Here is a 17358-nt window from a genome sequence, read left to right as displayed (position 1 = left end):
AGTAATCCACTAATTATTGGGTATATTAGAAAGTTAGAAGTATAAACAACTAAAATCCCATCATATTAAATGCATAGCAAAATCAAGGATAATTTTATCAGTTAAAAATAAGACTTAAAAAGTGCAGCATAGTAGCATGAGTTTTATAATTAAATGAGATGAAAAAAAATGCAAGGGAAACATCTGCAAGGACAATGAATGGGCATAATAGCCATCACAAGGCTAAAAGAGACATACGCTCAATCCAGGGTAACTTCAGTTTTTTGTTGTTTGTTTTACTTTGTGGAATGGGTTGGGTTTTTTGTTTGGTTTTCTCTTTTTACACACAATGGCTGGTAAAAATGGTTAGAATGGGAGGTAAAGGAAATCACTGACAACACAGATAGGACATGATTTTTTTTCTTCTAGAAATCAAAACACATTGTGCATAACAGATTAGGTATAAATGTAAAACTCTATGAAGTTTTAAGTTAAAATCAACTTTTAAATATAGACATAACAGAAAAAGCACTGATAATTTGAATTTGACAACAGCATAAGGCAGGCACCTATATAAACTGATATTCTTTTTGAAGATTATGTAAGGATATTTATGGCCTGAATTTCTTCATGCTTATCATCACCTAAATCCACATTCCAAACTCAGATATATTTCACTAAGAGAGGTGAATCTCAGATTTATCACAGCTGAGAACTTCAGGGGTTTTTTAGATAGGATTAGGCATAGTGATTTTTGCATTCAAATTTTGCTTTGTGGAAGTACTTTTTTGACTTTATTTAACTCAGAAGTGGCTTTTTATTCTACTATTATTTCTGCCTTTAGTAAAAAAAATGAAAATACTTCAGTAGCATATTTTCATCCACAACACACATGTGGGTAAGTGCAGTAGCTACTTCAAACATGTGGAACTAAACTGACTTATCTCTTCCTTATCCTTTCACTGATAAACTGGCTCCTTCAAACTGACAGTTTTACAGACATTTGCAAGAACATAAAAGAAAATGCAAATAGATCATCTGTCTAGCACCCTTACAGTGAAACCTTATTGTTTATTCAAGGTCCCCAAGGGTCTAAACAAATAACGTCTCTAGCAATAAAATATTGTTAAAGAAACTCCTTGTGCAAGATCCTTATGCTTTTGCATATACACTTACAAAGTACACTTGGTAATAACACAAGCAGTGCATGATATAATTTACTCTGGGAGGATGGAGATGAGGTAAAAAAAAAAAGAGAGTTGAATTAAATAACCATACCTCTTAATTTTTTACAACAGACCTACCATACATAAATACACCAGTGCCCTTTATGAAAGGAGTATCTAGTAAAATAATGAGCTCATTCAAAAATACACTTCCAGGGCTGGAAGTGTACAATGCAAGACTACAATGAAAGGTTTTACAAGCTAATATAAGGGATTTGTTAGATAAACACATCTGTAGGTTAAACCAAAACAGATTTCATGAAACAATGGTGCACCCTCTAAAGAGAAGTTGCTTTAAAACAAGTTTTTATACTGAAACAGTATTAAACCATTTCCATTGCATATCATTAGCATCTGAGATTTTTAAAAGCGTCATTCCGCTTTGGTAACTAGCCTTCAACTACCACCACTGTAAAGCTGGAATTCTCTTTGAAATAGTTACTATAATCCAGTGAATTTCTTGAACTACCTCTGCACTGATGGTAACTCACTTCACATTCATTTTTCTTACTTTAGCTTGTCTCCCGCTAACTTATTTTATTGCAAGACTTCAAGGTTATTTTCACCTATGTATAAAAATCAATGAATACCATTCTTCTTTGCAAAACAAGCCAACTGTGGGAGAAAATTTACATTTTCCTATATGTAGAACTAGAATTCGGGAGTCACAACTCCTTTTTTTAATCTCCTGTTACTGCTGATTCCCAGGTTTCTTCCAAGCATCCACCTCCTTTTTCACCTCAGCCTTTGACATGGCCTTGTTTATGACTTCACACTTTGGGGAACAGCCCATGTCTCTGCTCAGGAGAAGCAGAAATCCTGCTGGAAACTCTGTGCGGCTCAGAGGCAAAACAAGTGAAACTCAAAGAACTTCAAGTAAGAAGGGGAGGAGGCAGGCAACAGAAATTGAGTGGAACTTAGTGTTTTCCAACTCACAGTGGCAGTAAGGACAAGATGCAATTCACTCCTGCTTCCTACAGACTTTTCATACTTCCTCTTCATAAAAATTATATTTGAACAACCATTTGCAAACCGAATAGTGAAAGCCTCAAAATTGCATTCTTTAGAGTGAAGCACTAATAAAATGCATGTGAAATCCTTCAAGTACATAAACAGAGAAACTCAGAGCATCAGAGAAAAGAGTGAGAGTGCAAACTGCAAAACAGTTCAAAAAAGTTCACACCGCTTCAGAACATCACAACTGTAACTGAAACAGTTAAAAGGAAAACTAAGTAACAAACAAAAATACAATCATCCCACTAGCATATTCACAATAGCTCAGACAACTCCGCCAAGTCCTGCCTATTCAAACATTAGTCCTGCCTTTCCAATAGCCCTTCCTGGACACAGCATGTGTAAAATCTCTGGATCAAATCTCACATTCAGCCTATGAGCCAATCCAAGGACGAAACAACTCGAGTAAATTCCTTCTCCTTAGATTACTACTAGTAAATACGCTCTTTTGCTCAATACCACCCTCCGTAAGAGGCGAATGATTGGCTCAACATGGGCCACGAAGGGGCTTTATTTTCTCCATTCATTTCCAAGATCTTTCAACAATTGGAGTAGCAATTCCAGCAGACCAACAACCCAAATATCAGCCATCAGCAACATACTGACGGGCAAGTTTAGGCCACAAGGGGCACACCTGCATTCAGAAAAGGCTTTTTTGTGCTGGGAAATACTCTGCAGCTTGGATGAATAAAGGTGAAGAAACTTCTGCAAAAAGGCCAGGCTGTCTGAGGCCAAAACATGTTTTCACCCTCTTTCAAAGTATCAGAGGAACAGAGTGAGCTTAGATGGTTATCTTTCGAACTTGTCAACACTTTGTATTTGGTAGGCCAGGACATGTCACATCCACTTGATATGAGCTTAGGACAATCTTAAGGGTCAAATATCTGAGATACTCACAGACCTTGAGCTACAAGCAAGATGCAAACTTCAGGAAAAAATATTGGGAAGGAGGTTCATGAATTCTAAGCACACGCAAATGACAACAGAGGCATCTGGAACCACATAGACTGACTAATACTTCAACATAGATCCTACCTTGACCGAGCAATTTCGACATCACATCTACAGGTGGAGGATGCTCACATACTATATAAAACTTATTCCCAAATTATGCGTATGTACACATTACAACTAAAACTCTATTACTTGCTGTTTAATCCCATTTCAATGTCTGTATCTCCCTTTCATCTCTGTTTTGGAGTAAATCGACTCAAGTCTCCACAGTAAAGCATTATATGCTACTATATTAAGGTTCTGTTTGCTTAATCAGTTTTTAAAACATATCAAATGCATACAAAACTCACTTTAAAAAATTCTTTGACTTTAGAAAAAACAGCTGAAATGTATTTTGAAACGTAGCAATAATGTTTAATAAATACCCTTCATATAAAATGTGAAAAAGCCCAAAATTTATATTCACTACATAAGCCCCTAGTCTCAGCACTTTTTAAAAAAGGAATTCATTTTTTTTCTTAATTACAGAAGTAAACAGACTTACAATGAATGTTAGCTGGGAAAAAAAATGAGAACAATGTATTGATTCTCCGCTGCATGAAAACAAAAATTAGTGAATCAGTGAAAATTATGTGATTTGAACTCAGGGGAAAATTATATCTATTTTGGTTTTATAGGAAGCTCGCTTATGGCTACTTGTACCCTCAAATAAAAGAGTTAAAGGCCTTATACAGAACTTTATTTCAAACTTAGATGTGTGCAATTTACATGAGCAACGTAAGCCCAAACCAGTCCAAGTCTGCAAATTTTTGTTTCCATGCCATTATTTTACTGGGGGGGGGGGGGGGGGGGGGGGGGGGGGAAGCAAAAACAGTCTCACGTTTTAATCTGTTTAAGGCATGATTTCATTTATCCCTTTACTTTTTCTTTTAATTAATTAGATTGCCAGTCTAAACATGTCTACTATTTTTAATCCTGATTAGTTTCTTTTTATGCATATCAGTTCAGATTACATGTCCAATTTTTGCCAAAACTCCCAGACATGCTGGAAGTCACACAGTTACAAACTACATCAGTATTGTTTACTGTCTGGATTTCTTATACATTTTACAGGCACAAGAGCACTTATTTTTTCTTCTATACGTTCTTAAAAGACTGACTAAATCTGAAAATCAATGTTCATCTGTTTTGATTCTATTAAAAGCAAGTGAATACTGACTTCAGAAATTGTAATAATTAAGTCCACATCTAACATGGGTAAACCAGTAAGAAGTTAACAAATTAGCAATTATTTTAAACAACTTCAATGTAGGTAAGGTTTTATTATTTTTAAAACAGATTAGCTGCTCAGAGCCAATCTTCCCCAAAGAACTGTGACATTTTAAAAGACAGCTAATTTTCCTAGTCCAAATATTACTCCTAGACTAGTATAGTACTACCTCCTGCAATTTCAGTGACAAAATGGATTCTCCCTTTTGCAAAGAATAAGAACATATTAGATTTCAATAGCTTTTCTTTCCCTGCATTGTGGCTGGAACAAAATCTTTTTGATTTTCCCAAGAAATGCAATGGGCAGTTGAAGATGGCAATAAATACCTTCCAGACACGAGTACTACAGGACATGACAATGGATTACGTTTTTTTCCTCAGTCTTCGCAATTTGGATGCACGTTCATAAAAACAGGAAGCAAGAAACTCAAACATTGAAAAGAAACAGCAATAATACCAAACAGAAACAGCAAAATAGATTGAGATTTCCTTGATTAAGATGCAAATCAGTTTTAAGTCTTGACGTTAAACTTCATGGGCACAATTATGAGATCCTACACAGCGTTGTGACTTAAACACGGCTAAGTAGAAAAGCATGCCTTTGACATAGCATTTAAGGTTAAACATCATTTATCTCATACAGAACGACCAGAGAGACTAAGGGTTCAAAGGACCACTTGCTTATAAACAACCTACTCAATTTTGTCCCCACTGAAAAAACTGTCCAAAGCAATTAGTTCAGCATCAACACTGAATCTGACCTCAGGCTAAAGCTATTGGAAACACTTGTATGTAATTTTCAGTCCTACTTAGCACTAACAAATATATCCTTGGACAAATACCCTACAATTTATAAATAAGCTTATATTTTACATAACAAAAAGTAGTCTTCAGAATATACCGTATTTATACTAAATACAAGTTAATATAGTATGCCTGCTTTACAAAAACTGTGACAAATCTTGAAATTATGACAAATACTGCTCAGACATTTGCATTTGTTCTGCTAGATGAAGGCAAAAGGAGAACCTCCAAAAAGTTTAGCAACGTTTTTGGTTTTTTAAGACAACACTACTTTTGGGGTTTTTTTTTATTTATAAACAGGTTATTTTTTACATTTATGTAGCTACAGCATCAAAGCTAGGAATAATAAAATGAACTGGGGATAAACTCTCAGAAAACACCAAAAAGGTTGAATTCTTATATTCATGACTCCATACAATGTCACTGACAATTGGTCCAGTTTAACCTAGAGTCACGTCTATTTTCCTGTAAAGTATCTGATACTGGTCTTTGTTAGAGGCACGAATACTGAATGCAGGCCTGCAAGCTGCTATGTGAGGGCATATGACAAAGATATAGACACAGTAGTATGCAGGATACAAAGGTCTCAAAGGTCCTTTTGTCTGACTTCATAATTTAAGACATGTTATACCACATACACTCCAGTAGTTTAAAAAAAAAATAAATAAATGTGTAAAACACCATCCTCCCAGATTATTGGCACATTTTCCCTTAAGAAAATACAACCAGCAATAAGTATCAATATTCTTAGTATAAGCAAGAATCATATATAGACAGATTATATATATACAATAATCAGTATTACAACAGAAGACAAGTAATGACTTAATGTCTGAAAAACACTTGTTCTCACCTACAGTGTTTTGAGATATGGATAACTATTGAAAAATACCTCACCTTCACATAACAAAAAACATGTAACAAAAACTTGTTCATTTGTATTCAGAGTGAATGGGGAAGGATGGAGAAGCAAGAGAGGAAGGGTTGGGATTTAAGTTGTTTAATTTACCCTTACTCACCAGGAGAGTCTCCTGACAAATCCAGGGCTTGAGCTGAATCTAAAGAAGAAACCACACTGACAGCATTTGTCGGAATACCCATAGCAGCTGTAGAAGAGGAAATGGTTGATTTCTTCGGTGGTACAACAACACTCCTAGATGAAGACAAAAAGTTAGTAAATAATACTGTATGAAGGTTCACACATCATGATCCTTGTTTACACGTCTAGCACATACACTTCTACGTCCTGAAAAAGTACCGTTCCTTCCCTAGTTTCTTCTTCCATCATCTTTCGCAATCTACCTTAACCTAAAGGACACGTCACCCTTGTTTAGTTTTTATGGTACACTTTAATATCTCATCCACTTCTGCAAAATCCCTGACAAACAAGCACACAGTTAGAAGATCAGCAGGATAAGTGATCTGCAAGTAGGTTTTACTTTTCACCTTAGTTTCACTAAGATTTGGTTTTAAACTTCAGGTAACTATTTACAAAAGATATCACAGTATTCAAAATGAAAACATTAAGATAAATTATCAGCACTGAAGGTTGCCATGACAATATACTAATTCTGGTATTCTAATGAAGAACAGAAGACTAATTGAAGAAGGATATAGTGTAGCTAAAGACATCCTAACACATATCTGCGTGCACATACAAACATTCACACATCTTAAAAATATGGCTAAGGCATGAATTTGAGTATATCTTGTCAATCAAGTTTTACTTATATAACAAATCAAAACACTCTTTGGAGTTGAAGAGAGAATCTTCATCTTTTATACAAGTTAAATGTCAGGCCTTATAGTCAGCATTAAAGATTACACAAGAGGAAAAGATGCAAAGTGACAAGTTAGGCATGGAGATTTATCTCACATGTTACTAAGACATCTATTTATGCTATACGAATTTCAATTAAATTGTAGTACTTTATTCCAAATACCTAAAAGGCCTTGTTAAGCATACGTTAAAGGCATTTTTAATTGCAAGTTAGCTCCATAAACATGCAAAAACCCAGCTAATGAGGTAAAGAGTACAGCTGATATATAATGCACTCCCACAGCAGCGCTTACTTTTAATTACCTGGTGTTAACCATAAGCTGAAAGTCTTCAACATTCAATTTATTTAATCACATCTTTTGTTGACAGTACTATAACTACACACTGGAAGTACTCCCTTAATAGCTTTAAAATATTCATTTTCTAAATAAAGTAACTTAGAAATTTGACCCAAATTCAGGTGCGATAATAACAACCAAAGAAGTTCTGTCAAATATTTCTAAAATAGTTCTTGCTAGAATGGGAAAAAAGGACTGTACTTGACTCCCTTCTTCAGTCCAAAGGATGTCACAGAAGCTAGACCACGTTACTGATTAAATCAACCCTCCTTAATGGCAGGAGTAGGCAGGCACCATACTTGGAGGCAGTACATGTCATATCATTATAAGGGTGACTGCTAATGTTAACTATACACTAAAAAAATAGAAGCAACAACACCTGAGCCCCAAATCAAGATATGGTGCCTAAACCATGAATTTTGCTCATATGTTCATGTCAGTTTCCCTGAAACATGAACAATGCACTAAAAAAAAAAATTCATATATTTAGACTGTCTTCTAAATTATAGCCACATTACCAATTAATTTTGCATCTCCCACGTATAAGAAGGGGATCTCTTGCTCAAGATTCTGTGACATTCACTGTCTGGGAACTGTTACTATGATTCTATAACACACATTCAAATACCTGGAAGGGGCTGGGAAATTAATACAAGTTTACTGAGTACAGGATGCACCCACACATAGTAAACTTTTGGACACTTCTCCAACAGTCATGATCCAGCACTGAAGCCCAGGTGTGTTCCTTTACAGATTTTAAGTTCTTTTACTGTTTAGGTATCCAATTCAAGAAATACTGATCCATAATATTAAACCCGAATCATACAGACATATTACAAATACGTGTCTATTCATGTGGACTCTGTGAGATCTCAGTGCACAAGCTGGAAACATTTCTTTGCACACCCACTAAGTTACAGAAACAATTATCCATTTCCTGCTAACTAATACACGCACAATTATATTGGATGCAAGGTGATATGGGAGAATGTTTAGTGACAAATTTTGGTGCACATGTAGATGGCAATTGTGCATATATAGGTAGTGTCTGTTCAAAACATACCATTTATGTAATTAATTTTAAATTGGAAAACACCAAATTACCTTGAGGGTAAAACCAAATCTTCTAGAGAAGTTTTCTGTTTCCAGGGCTTCAAGTCAATCAGAATTCTCTCAAAACATGAAATCAGAACGGCTGTGTCCTCTGAATGCCTATGAATGCTACTGATCCTACTCTCTGACTCTACCAAGAGCCCCAGGAACTACGAAACAGGTGGTACTTTAAGTTGTAAAGGGCAAGCCAGACCCACACCTTAAAAAAAAATTATACATAAATGGCTGAACTTCGACTAATTTTATATATTAGAACCACATCCTTTCAGATGAAAACACAGAAATGAATATGCTGGAAGGATCAAGGAGGAATTTTAGAACAGGAGCAATTTTTAGCACTACTACAAGAAGCTCCTCACAGGGCAAGTAACAGTTCTGGAACTTAATGGGAGCAAGGAAGCCTGTGTGCAGATGGAGCTGTTACCTTAACACTGCTCATCTGCAGCTGGCAATGAGTGGAGACAAAAGAAATCCCAGCTACAAGTCTTCCATTTTCTGTGCTGTTTCTGACACAACACTATATATTATCATTCCTTCCTGTAAACTTCTACTGACCTTCAGTGTGCTTAAGTGTAGTTGCACTGAGGGAGTAGTTTCAGCAAGTTGCCAAACTCTCTATAGCTACCCAAGGAGAGGTGCATTCAAGCAAAGGAATTAGAATTTTTTTTTTTTTCCTTCCCTGGGCTGCGACAGACAGCAGTAAATGACCACAATAGTCCCTTTTGCCTTTTAAGTTCTTTTGTATACCTTCTCACCTTCAAATCTGTAGAAGTTTGGGAATACAAGTACAGCTGCTACTCTCATCTTCAGTAACTTACTTTCCATGAAGTACATAAGAAGGGAATTATATTCTAACACTTCCATTATAACTTTCAGTATCTAGCAATGACATTCACTTTAAGGAAGATACTCTGATTACTAGCACCAGGAATATGGCACTAATACACAGCTGCAAAGCAGAGCTGTTAGCAGGCTTTTTTTGTTGTTGTTGTTAATTACCCAAGATCATTCCTTTCGCTTTGATTCAAGGAACAAAAATGAATAAGTACAGGTTTCAGACTTCAAAATACAGAAGAACGTATGCTGCCTTATAAAAAGCACACATGGGTGTGCACATGCGTATTCCAGACACAGTCACCACATGCTCTGAGCAAGAGACACTGACTCTCACAGTTTTCTGAGAAACAGGTTGTTTAACATATCCCACTGAAAAAAAGTTGTAGCTTTTAGCTAAAAAAATTTAAAAAATTTAAAAAATCTACTTCATAAATTCTACAATAATTCCTATATTTAAAGGTCATGTTAGATCTTGGTCCCTTCTGTTACAAGCTTGCTTAAGGATACAGAGTGCTCATGATGCACCACAGCCAAAGACTTCTGCTGTGCTCCATAACTATTCAGCAAGACAAAAGGCAACAGTATAGGGGCCAGAGAAATTGCTGCTTCACATTAAAAAATCTGAACCTTGGAAGAAAACAGAGGCTTTGAACAACTCACCATAAAGCTGTTTTCTAGCCTCAGACTAGTTCTGAACAGAATTTATTTTAGATAGTGATCTTCAACAGTCAACTGAAATGATTCTGATTTTTCTAGCCAAAATAAAATAAACAGTATTTCTGGTGAGGAAAGAAGGTCTCTTCTCCTGACAGCTGTGTCAGTCTGAAGCACACAGCCAAAAGAAGCGCTGGATATTGTCCAAAAACATGATGTAAAGAAACCCCAAACCCTGAATGTACTTTCTCTCTCTTCTGGTCAGTTGCCATGACTTTCTGATTCAAAAAAATCCTTAAAATAGTTCAAGAACAACAAACCAAAACATTGAAGTATCTTAACATAATTACTTTATAGATATGCATTGCTGCATTATTTGTAATGTAATGTTTACTACTATGTATGTCTTCCCTTTCAACAGTGCAACTGACCAACGTTACAGTTGCAGGATTTGTTTTAGGAGCTTCCATTTCCAGGCCTTCTTCAAGGTATGAAAGTACAGCTTGGCAACCACATACAGATTCATATTTACCACATACTGGGAAGCAAATTAAGATATTTGAAGCATGAACATTGGTCATGTTTATTTATCTTCTGAAATTCCTACATTTTTCCTTCTTTGTGTAGTAATATGATATTTTCTCTGAATATTTAGGTGGAAACGCAACTGTGTTCAAACAGAAATATTTGCCATTAACCATCAATGTTCCTTTGTGTTGTTCTTTCAAAGGATTATTTAAATGCTAATATAAGTAACATGAATTCAACTGGCAGAAAGAATGTATAAGACAGTGGAAAATCAAGATTAAATATTGTAGTAAATAAACTACATGGAAAACATGGAGTGTTTAGCACATTATTAAATCAGGTAAATTTGTCAGAGAAGTGTCTTAAAAATTAACATGCTTTCAACTTCTCTCGAGTAATAGGGCACTTGCTTTTAAAGAGTACACAGATAAGACAGTCCTTTTTTGCAGCTAAACTGATAAACATTTCTTAAAAAGTTAAACATTGCTATACATGTGAATAAAATATTCATCAATAAGTGGCCTTATAGTATATTTCCTCAGATCTACAAAAATAATATATTTTTAAAAACATCTGTAATCATGCATTAATTTCATCAGAATAACAACGTACATTAAGCAACCTCACACATGGGTAGAGATGTGTCACATGGAAGAAAACGGTCAATACGTTTTACTCCTAAACATTCACATTATCACACCATTTCAATTAACTCTATACTTTTGCGTTGCATTTGTATATTATAACATCCATTATCATAATATTCAGATACAGGAGAAGTAAAATAAACCAGAAAAATTGCACAAAAAATAGTCTTAAGGTGTATTTCAAGCAGACCTCCAGCACTATGGTAAAAATGATAGTTTAGTTGTCTCATTTACATGACTATATTAGATGTATGCCTTTTTTAATTTAAAATCAAATATTTAAGGTTTAAAGTAGGAATTTACAGCACGTGAACTGACAAACGTAGGTCAGTCATAGTGAGAACTAGCCACCATAAATACATCTCAGCCAGAAGGTCAGTGTGTTATTAGTCCCAATTATGCTGAAGTGTAAGAAGCCTTCGTGTTGCAGACAATTATTCACTGCTGAATGAGCACAGACCACTGAGCTGAACACTGACTTCCATCACAGACAAAGGCTTACACAATAATGATCTATTCTGCCAAATTCTATAAGGATTTACTTATTGAAAGCTTTCTTGGTTTCAGATCACGGATGCTTCTGTTTCAATGTAAAGATATAAAATATCTATAAATATCTCCTAAATTTTTAGTACTTTTTCCTAGATATTTATTTATTTGAAGTTGGCAAGTCTGCAATTAATTTTATGTATATTTCAAGCTACACATTTTCCTTGGGTGCGAGTCAAATATGCCTAATACAACATGGGCCAGGCCAAACTGATGACCTTACTATAATTCAAAAATACTTACATGAGCTCTAATTCCTCTTGACATACAGGAATTTATACAGATTTAATTCTTAGAATTCCATTTTTTAGCATTGAACTGCAACACAGGTGACAGTTTGTCTGTTTCCCTATGGGATAATGGTTTTAACTCAAAACCAAAAGAAGTCAGTCTTGTTCCAGGCTACCAGAACGATACCCACTGCAGGGCTCCTACGCAATGAGCAAAAGACAAATAAAGAGGATCAGAGACTTATTTTTACCACTACTTTGTGAGCCAGGAAAGCAGCCTGCCATGTCACTGTCATTCTATGGGCTCTGCTGTCTGTAGATAATATCCATTCTCTTATGTCTCCTTTGAAATACCCAAGGAGAAAGGAAGAATAAGAGACTCTCAAAACCATGAGAGATCGGGGCGGGGGGGGTGGGGGGGTGGGAAGAGAAGAGATGATAAAAAGAATACAATCAATTTTGTAAGAGAACTTTAAAATCAGCTTGGCAGGGAGAAGACTTCAAATGGTTTGCCTCTTCAGCTCCTGCACAATGCAAATTGTTAATGTGCCAAAAGAGCTGAGCTCCTCATCACAGCATATGCACCTTGATCTACAGATCCCCCATTCTCATATTCTGTCTCTACCTGTACCTGGTAGACTTAATCTTGTCAACGATGAGTTTATTCCTTTTACATTTGAGGCCCAAATCAATGAAGTCTAAAATGTATTCATTCCATATAAAAAAAGGACTTCGGTTAAATTTAACCGAAATACCACAACCAACCATTACAAAGGCACATGCACGCCACTGACTGACAAATGTGTAAACATAAGCTGAGCCAAACTAAGCAGCTTATAGACGATGTTCCAAAAAGATAAGCAAGTTTATTAACATATCTGTTCTGTAAGTTACAGCATAGCTGCAAATTTAAGCTCTATGGTACAAGACCATGATTTAAGAGCCTATATTCCTCTGAACCCTCAGCATCAGCGTCCTATAATGACATGATTATTGAATGTTTCCACAAAGAGCAGTAGAAGCCAGGAGAGACCAAGGTTTTATTTTAAATTGCACAGTAAAAATGGCAAGTGATTGGTTATGGGTTTTATTAGACTAACTGAAGAGAAATGTCATCTCTTTTTTTTATCCTAAGCTTTGGTTATTTTTATTTCTGTTTTATTTAAATTTGCTTGCATTAGCCTCCCCTCTTTTTCTACAAGATTACTACTAAATAAGTAAACTGCTGTTTTAGGACATACTGAAATTGGAACATTAATCCATGTCCCTATGGATCTTGGGAAAAAGCCAATGCAAGTCTTGAACTTTATCATGATAAACCCCTGGCACCCACTAATCACAAGATTGTATCTTCACATAAGATAAGGGGAAGATTTTTGGCATGGGAATGAACACATACACCTAGCTGTTTGCAAAGGCTTGCAACCTGGCAGCCTTTCAGTAAGGTTTCACTCACATAGCTGTTACTGTATACTCTCCAGCTATGGCTGGGAAGTTGATAATCCTTAAGATATGAGGAGAGTTTTGATTTCTGACACAGCATTCCTGAGATAAATGCAGGATCAGAGAGATGCTTTGAAATTCCCAGAGATACCCCACTGGTAAACTGCTACATGGGAACAACTTTTAACAAAGTGTCTTTAAAAAGAAAAAAAAAAAAGTTAACTCACAGAACTTGTGTTTGCCATCAAACAATATATTAAATGTAAACCAGACATAGAAAATGAGAGCATCCCAAAGCCCGTTTTTCCAAACTTTCCCAAGGTACCTTAGTATTTTTGTCTACTTCAGAGATAAGAGCTACTATTTCCAACTCTATTACAGTTTCTTGTAAAAAGGTTTTTCTTTCCCTGGTACAATTCCTTCCCACTGTTGTCACCAGGTGTCATTTCAGAGCATAAACTTGCATTTTAAGCAGTCGCACTATTTAAAGATACAGTCACCTTCAAGTGGTCATGAAACTTTCCTGTCTATATAATTTTAAATATAAACATTTCATACACACAGTTATTCTATCGTTTTGATTAATTGATTTATTAGCTAGTAAGCAACATGCCTTATCATAGATCAACGTATTTACCATAGATGCAAGACTGTATGTCACTAGCAGATGATAATTGACTAGAGGTAAGAATTCTACATCGTTAAGTACACTTTTGTCTACCTGACATACCCACAAAACCAAGGAAATTAAAAATTAAGCCACTTGGAAACACAGAGCCACTGACATACTGAGGTCACGTGCAACTGCTGAAGGACAAAATATTTTATACTAATTCACGACCTTTTCCTCACATATGTAGCCCCACCCACTAAACACAAAAAGTCATAGGAAACTAATACCCGCAAGTTATCACTGTGGAGCATTCCACATAGCTACATAAACCCCTACAAAACCCCTTGCCCCCTGCTCTTCCATTCACAAGCACAGTGCTGTCTACTGCTTCAGTCCACGCACCCCTTTCACTCCTCTGTATATACTCCTCCAACAGACTAGCTTCCTTTCAGTATCCGATAGAGTAATTATGTCTCAAGGTTAAGCGAGAGAATGTTGAGAGTTGTGGTTACAAATGGCTGGCACTTCAGAGGTGGGAAAAGGAGAGAAGAGTCCATCTGGGACAGTGCAGCACTGGAAAAGTAAAAGGGCAAAACAGCAAGTAGTTCAACTTTTCAGTGACTTGCTTTACAAAACACACTGCAATTTAAGGGTTTTTTTTGTTATTTGAGTGACTTTGTAACTATACAGAAAAAAGAACACAGAACTGCAAGTGACTGAAGGGCTGCTGCCGATGCCCAGTATTTCATTGGTGTACACGTTATCAAATTAAATCGCACATTTCCTCTGATAAGAAGGTTTTGTAGGCATAATCTACCTATGTCAGATATCAGGACTGCAAGCGCCCAATTACTTCCTGTCTAGTTAACCTACTTTACACCAATTCAAATCATATTTTCACAGGCAGCACAAAACATTCAGTTTTAGCAATGGCTAAAAAATAATGCCTAAATGCAACATGCACTTCTGTACCAGATCTCCAGACAAATGTTACTCTGTGGTTCAAATCTCTACCACTCAGCAATGAACAATAAGAATTTCCTGAGGAAAAACATTAGTCACAGACTAAAACATTATGCTATTTCACATCAACTGCCCACTTGCTGTAAAGAGCAATGAGAGGCCTCAATAGGGAAGTGCTAAAAGCACTTGGGCAGCAGCAGGGAGAGAGGCGTGACAAGTTCTAATTCAGTGTCCCTCTTCTAATTTTCCCCCTCTGCCTCCACCATCCTACCGCTCCCAAAACAAGTTCTCCTGTTTAGCATCACAAGCAGAACACAGTATTTACTTTGAGACAAGAGCAAGGGGGTCAAATGCAAGCACACATCATTTGTGTCTAATCTAGCCAGACAACCACCACCATCTCTTACCCCACTAGTGATATGGCAATCTGAGTTGAGAAGACATGTTATGACAGCTGCATCCATACCCCTGGCAGAGCTGCACTCCTTTCTTGGGTCATCTAAGTTTGCTAGTTTGAGCAAGGCAGCCATAGACTGCAAAGACATCAGAGCCAGAGGAAGTTCAGGAATAAGCAGAGGATCAGATACTGGTATGGTAACAAGGGATCCCCTTGCACCAGATCAACTGCAGCATTTCTGGATATGACTAAGGCTTTTCTAGAGGCAGGAATTCAAGTGTTATGGGATTCTTTCTTTCGTTCTTTATTTTCTTTGTTGTTTTTGGGAATCCTGGAGAGGTAAAAGTCAGTAAGTGTAGTAAAAGACAATGTGGTCTACTATACTTGGGAAAAGATAAGGAGCTAATGAGACTGAGATGTCAGGGACACCAAAATTATTGTCAGGAAAGAGGGACTTCAGTCTAAAAGGAAAAGAAAGAGAAACAAAGCAGGAATGCTCCATTTTAAATCCACTGCAGCATTTAAGTATTAAGAAAGGCAGATATTTATTAAAATGAAACAAAATTTTAAAAGCTATTATAACAACAAAGCAAATCTAACAGCTTAGAGATATATCTACTGAATGAAGCCTGAAAGATTTAAAGTAGGCCTTTAGCACCAGAAGGCAGAACACAGATGCATTTTCGTAAAAGAATATGGGAATATTCTATAGGTAGGACACCTAGATGATTACTCCATTGTTTTCGATCCATTTGTAACTATTATTAAACCAGCATTCTTTTGCAGGCCCACAGTAACAGAAACTAGATATAGCTTTGTGATCAATACACAAGCTAATCTACACATTGTTACTTTAAGTTATTTAATGTCCATTTTATTTCCCGAGTCCTTTAAAACTGACTAAATATGCACAGTACAGTAGCACTCATCTGCAAGTGCTGCAGTTAGGAATAGGAGAACAGGAAAGACAAAAGAACAGCTTACACCCTTAATCTTTTCTTTTACTCTTGCAGTCATTTCTAGGCAATTTGTTGGCCCTCTTACCATATTACTTCTGAGTTGTAACATGTACGGAGACAGCAGAGTTAACTCTTGTAAAGAGGTGCTGGCTTCAAGACCTTCAAGTATCACCCAATCACCAGTCATTTTTCATCTCCATAGTCTTTTGTAGCATAACATAGCATCCCATGAATTGCAGAGTGTACCTTCTTGATGAACCTATGTGATGTCGGTGGACTTTGTAGTCAAAGGTTCTACTTGTAAATCAAAGCGTCTTGATCATATTAAGTACTAGATGACACTGTACGTGACATCTGGCAAACTGAAGTGTGAATTTTTCTGTTCCTTACAGATATCATAAGCAAAATGAAATAGCCCAAATATTTTAGAAGTTACATTACCTGTCAAAGGAATGGAACTGTACAGGCTGCTCAGCAGCTCCATCGCGAAGAGCTCCAAGGAAGGTTGGTGGCAGAAGAGCAGCATCCACTGCAGTCCCGTCAGCTGGTGTGCTTACCAAGCTTCTGAGGATGTCCTTTACATTGACATTTTTTGCAGCTGGCACAGAAGCTGCAGGCTTACTATCCACAGTTCCTGTCTCACTTCTGCCCTCCTGAGACTTATTTACTTCTAATGAGAGCGTGCATAGTACTTCACTGATTGCATCTGGACCTGCACTGACATTCAGAGGTCCTGCTTCAGCAACACTACCAGAACTGTTTGTTCGCCCTGAAGCTGGTTCCTCCCCAAGACCAGAATCCCTTCTTTGTACAGATACTGTACTTTCTGAATCTTCAGTGGAGGCTGAAGCACCGAGAGCAGCAGATAGGTTTTCCACATCTGTTCATACCAAAAACAGAAAACACATTTTAAGGTCATTATTAACAGAATTGCATTCACCACATTGCTCCTAAAGAAGTAACACCAATAGGTGACAAGTGAAATAACACAGCTATAAGTATTTCCTCTTGCCTACTTAGAGATTTAACATTATCTATAAGTATTTAATAGGAAATTTAAA

General features: G+C 36.5%; 1 protein-coding gene across 1 annotated transcript in view; it reads right to left on the bottom strand.

Moving 5' to 3' along the window:
* Positions 1–17358, bottom strand: part of LRBA (LPS responsive beige-like anchor protein) — a 432278-nt gene that overhangs the window by 321507 nt on the left and 93413 nt on the right. The window contains exons 30-31 of the mRNA XM_050895295.1: positions 16739–17177; positions 6262–6399 (exon numbers count right to left, since the gene is read on the bottom strand). Coding sequence (XP_050751252.1) covers positions 6262–6399; positions 16739–17177 — 577 coding nt within the window. The remainder of the gene's footprint in view (positions 1–6261; positions 6400–16738; positions 17178–17358) is intronic.

This window comes from Gymnogyps californianus, chromosome 4, assembly GCF_018139145.2.
Source record: "Gymnogyps californianus isolate 813 chromosome 4, ASM1813914v2, whole genome shotgun sequence".
Lineage (NCBI taxonomy): Eukaryota > Metazoa > Chordata > Aves > Accipitriformes > Cathartidae > Gymnogyps > Gymnogyps californianus.
Note: the sequence above shows the minus strand (reverse complement) of the source record. Positions and strands in the feature narration are given on the sequence as shown.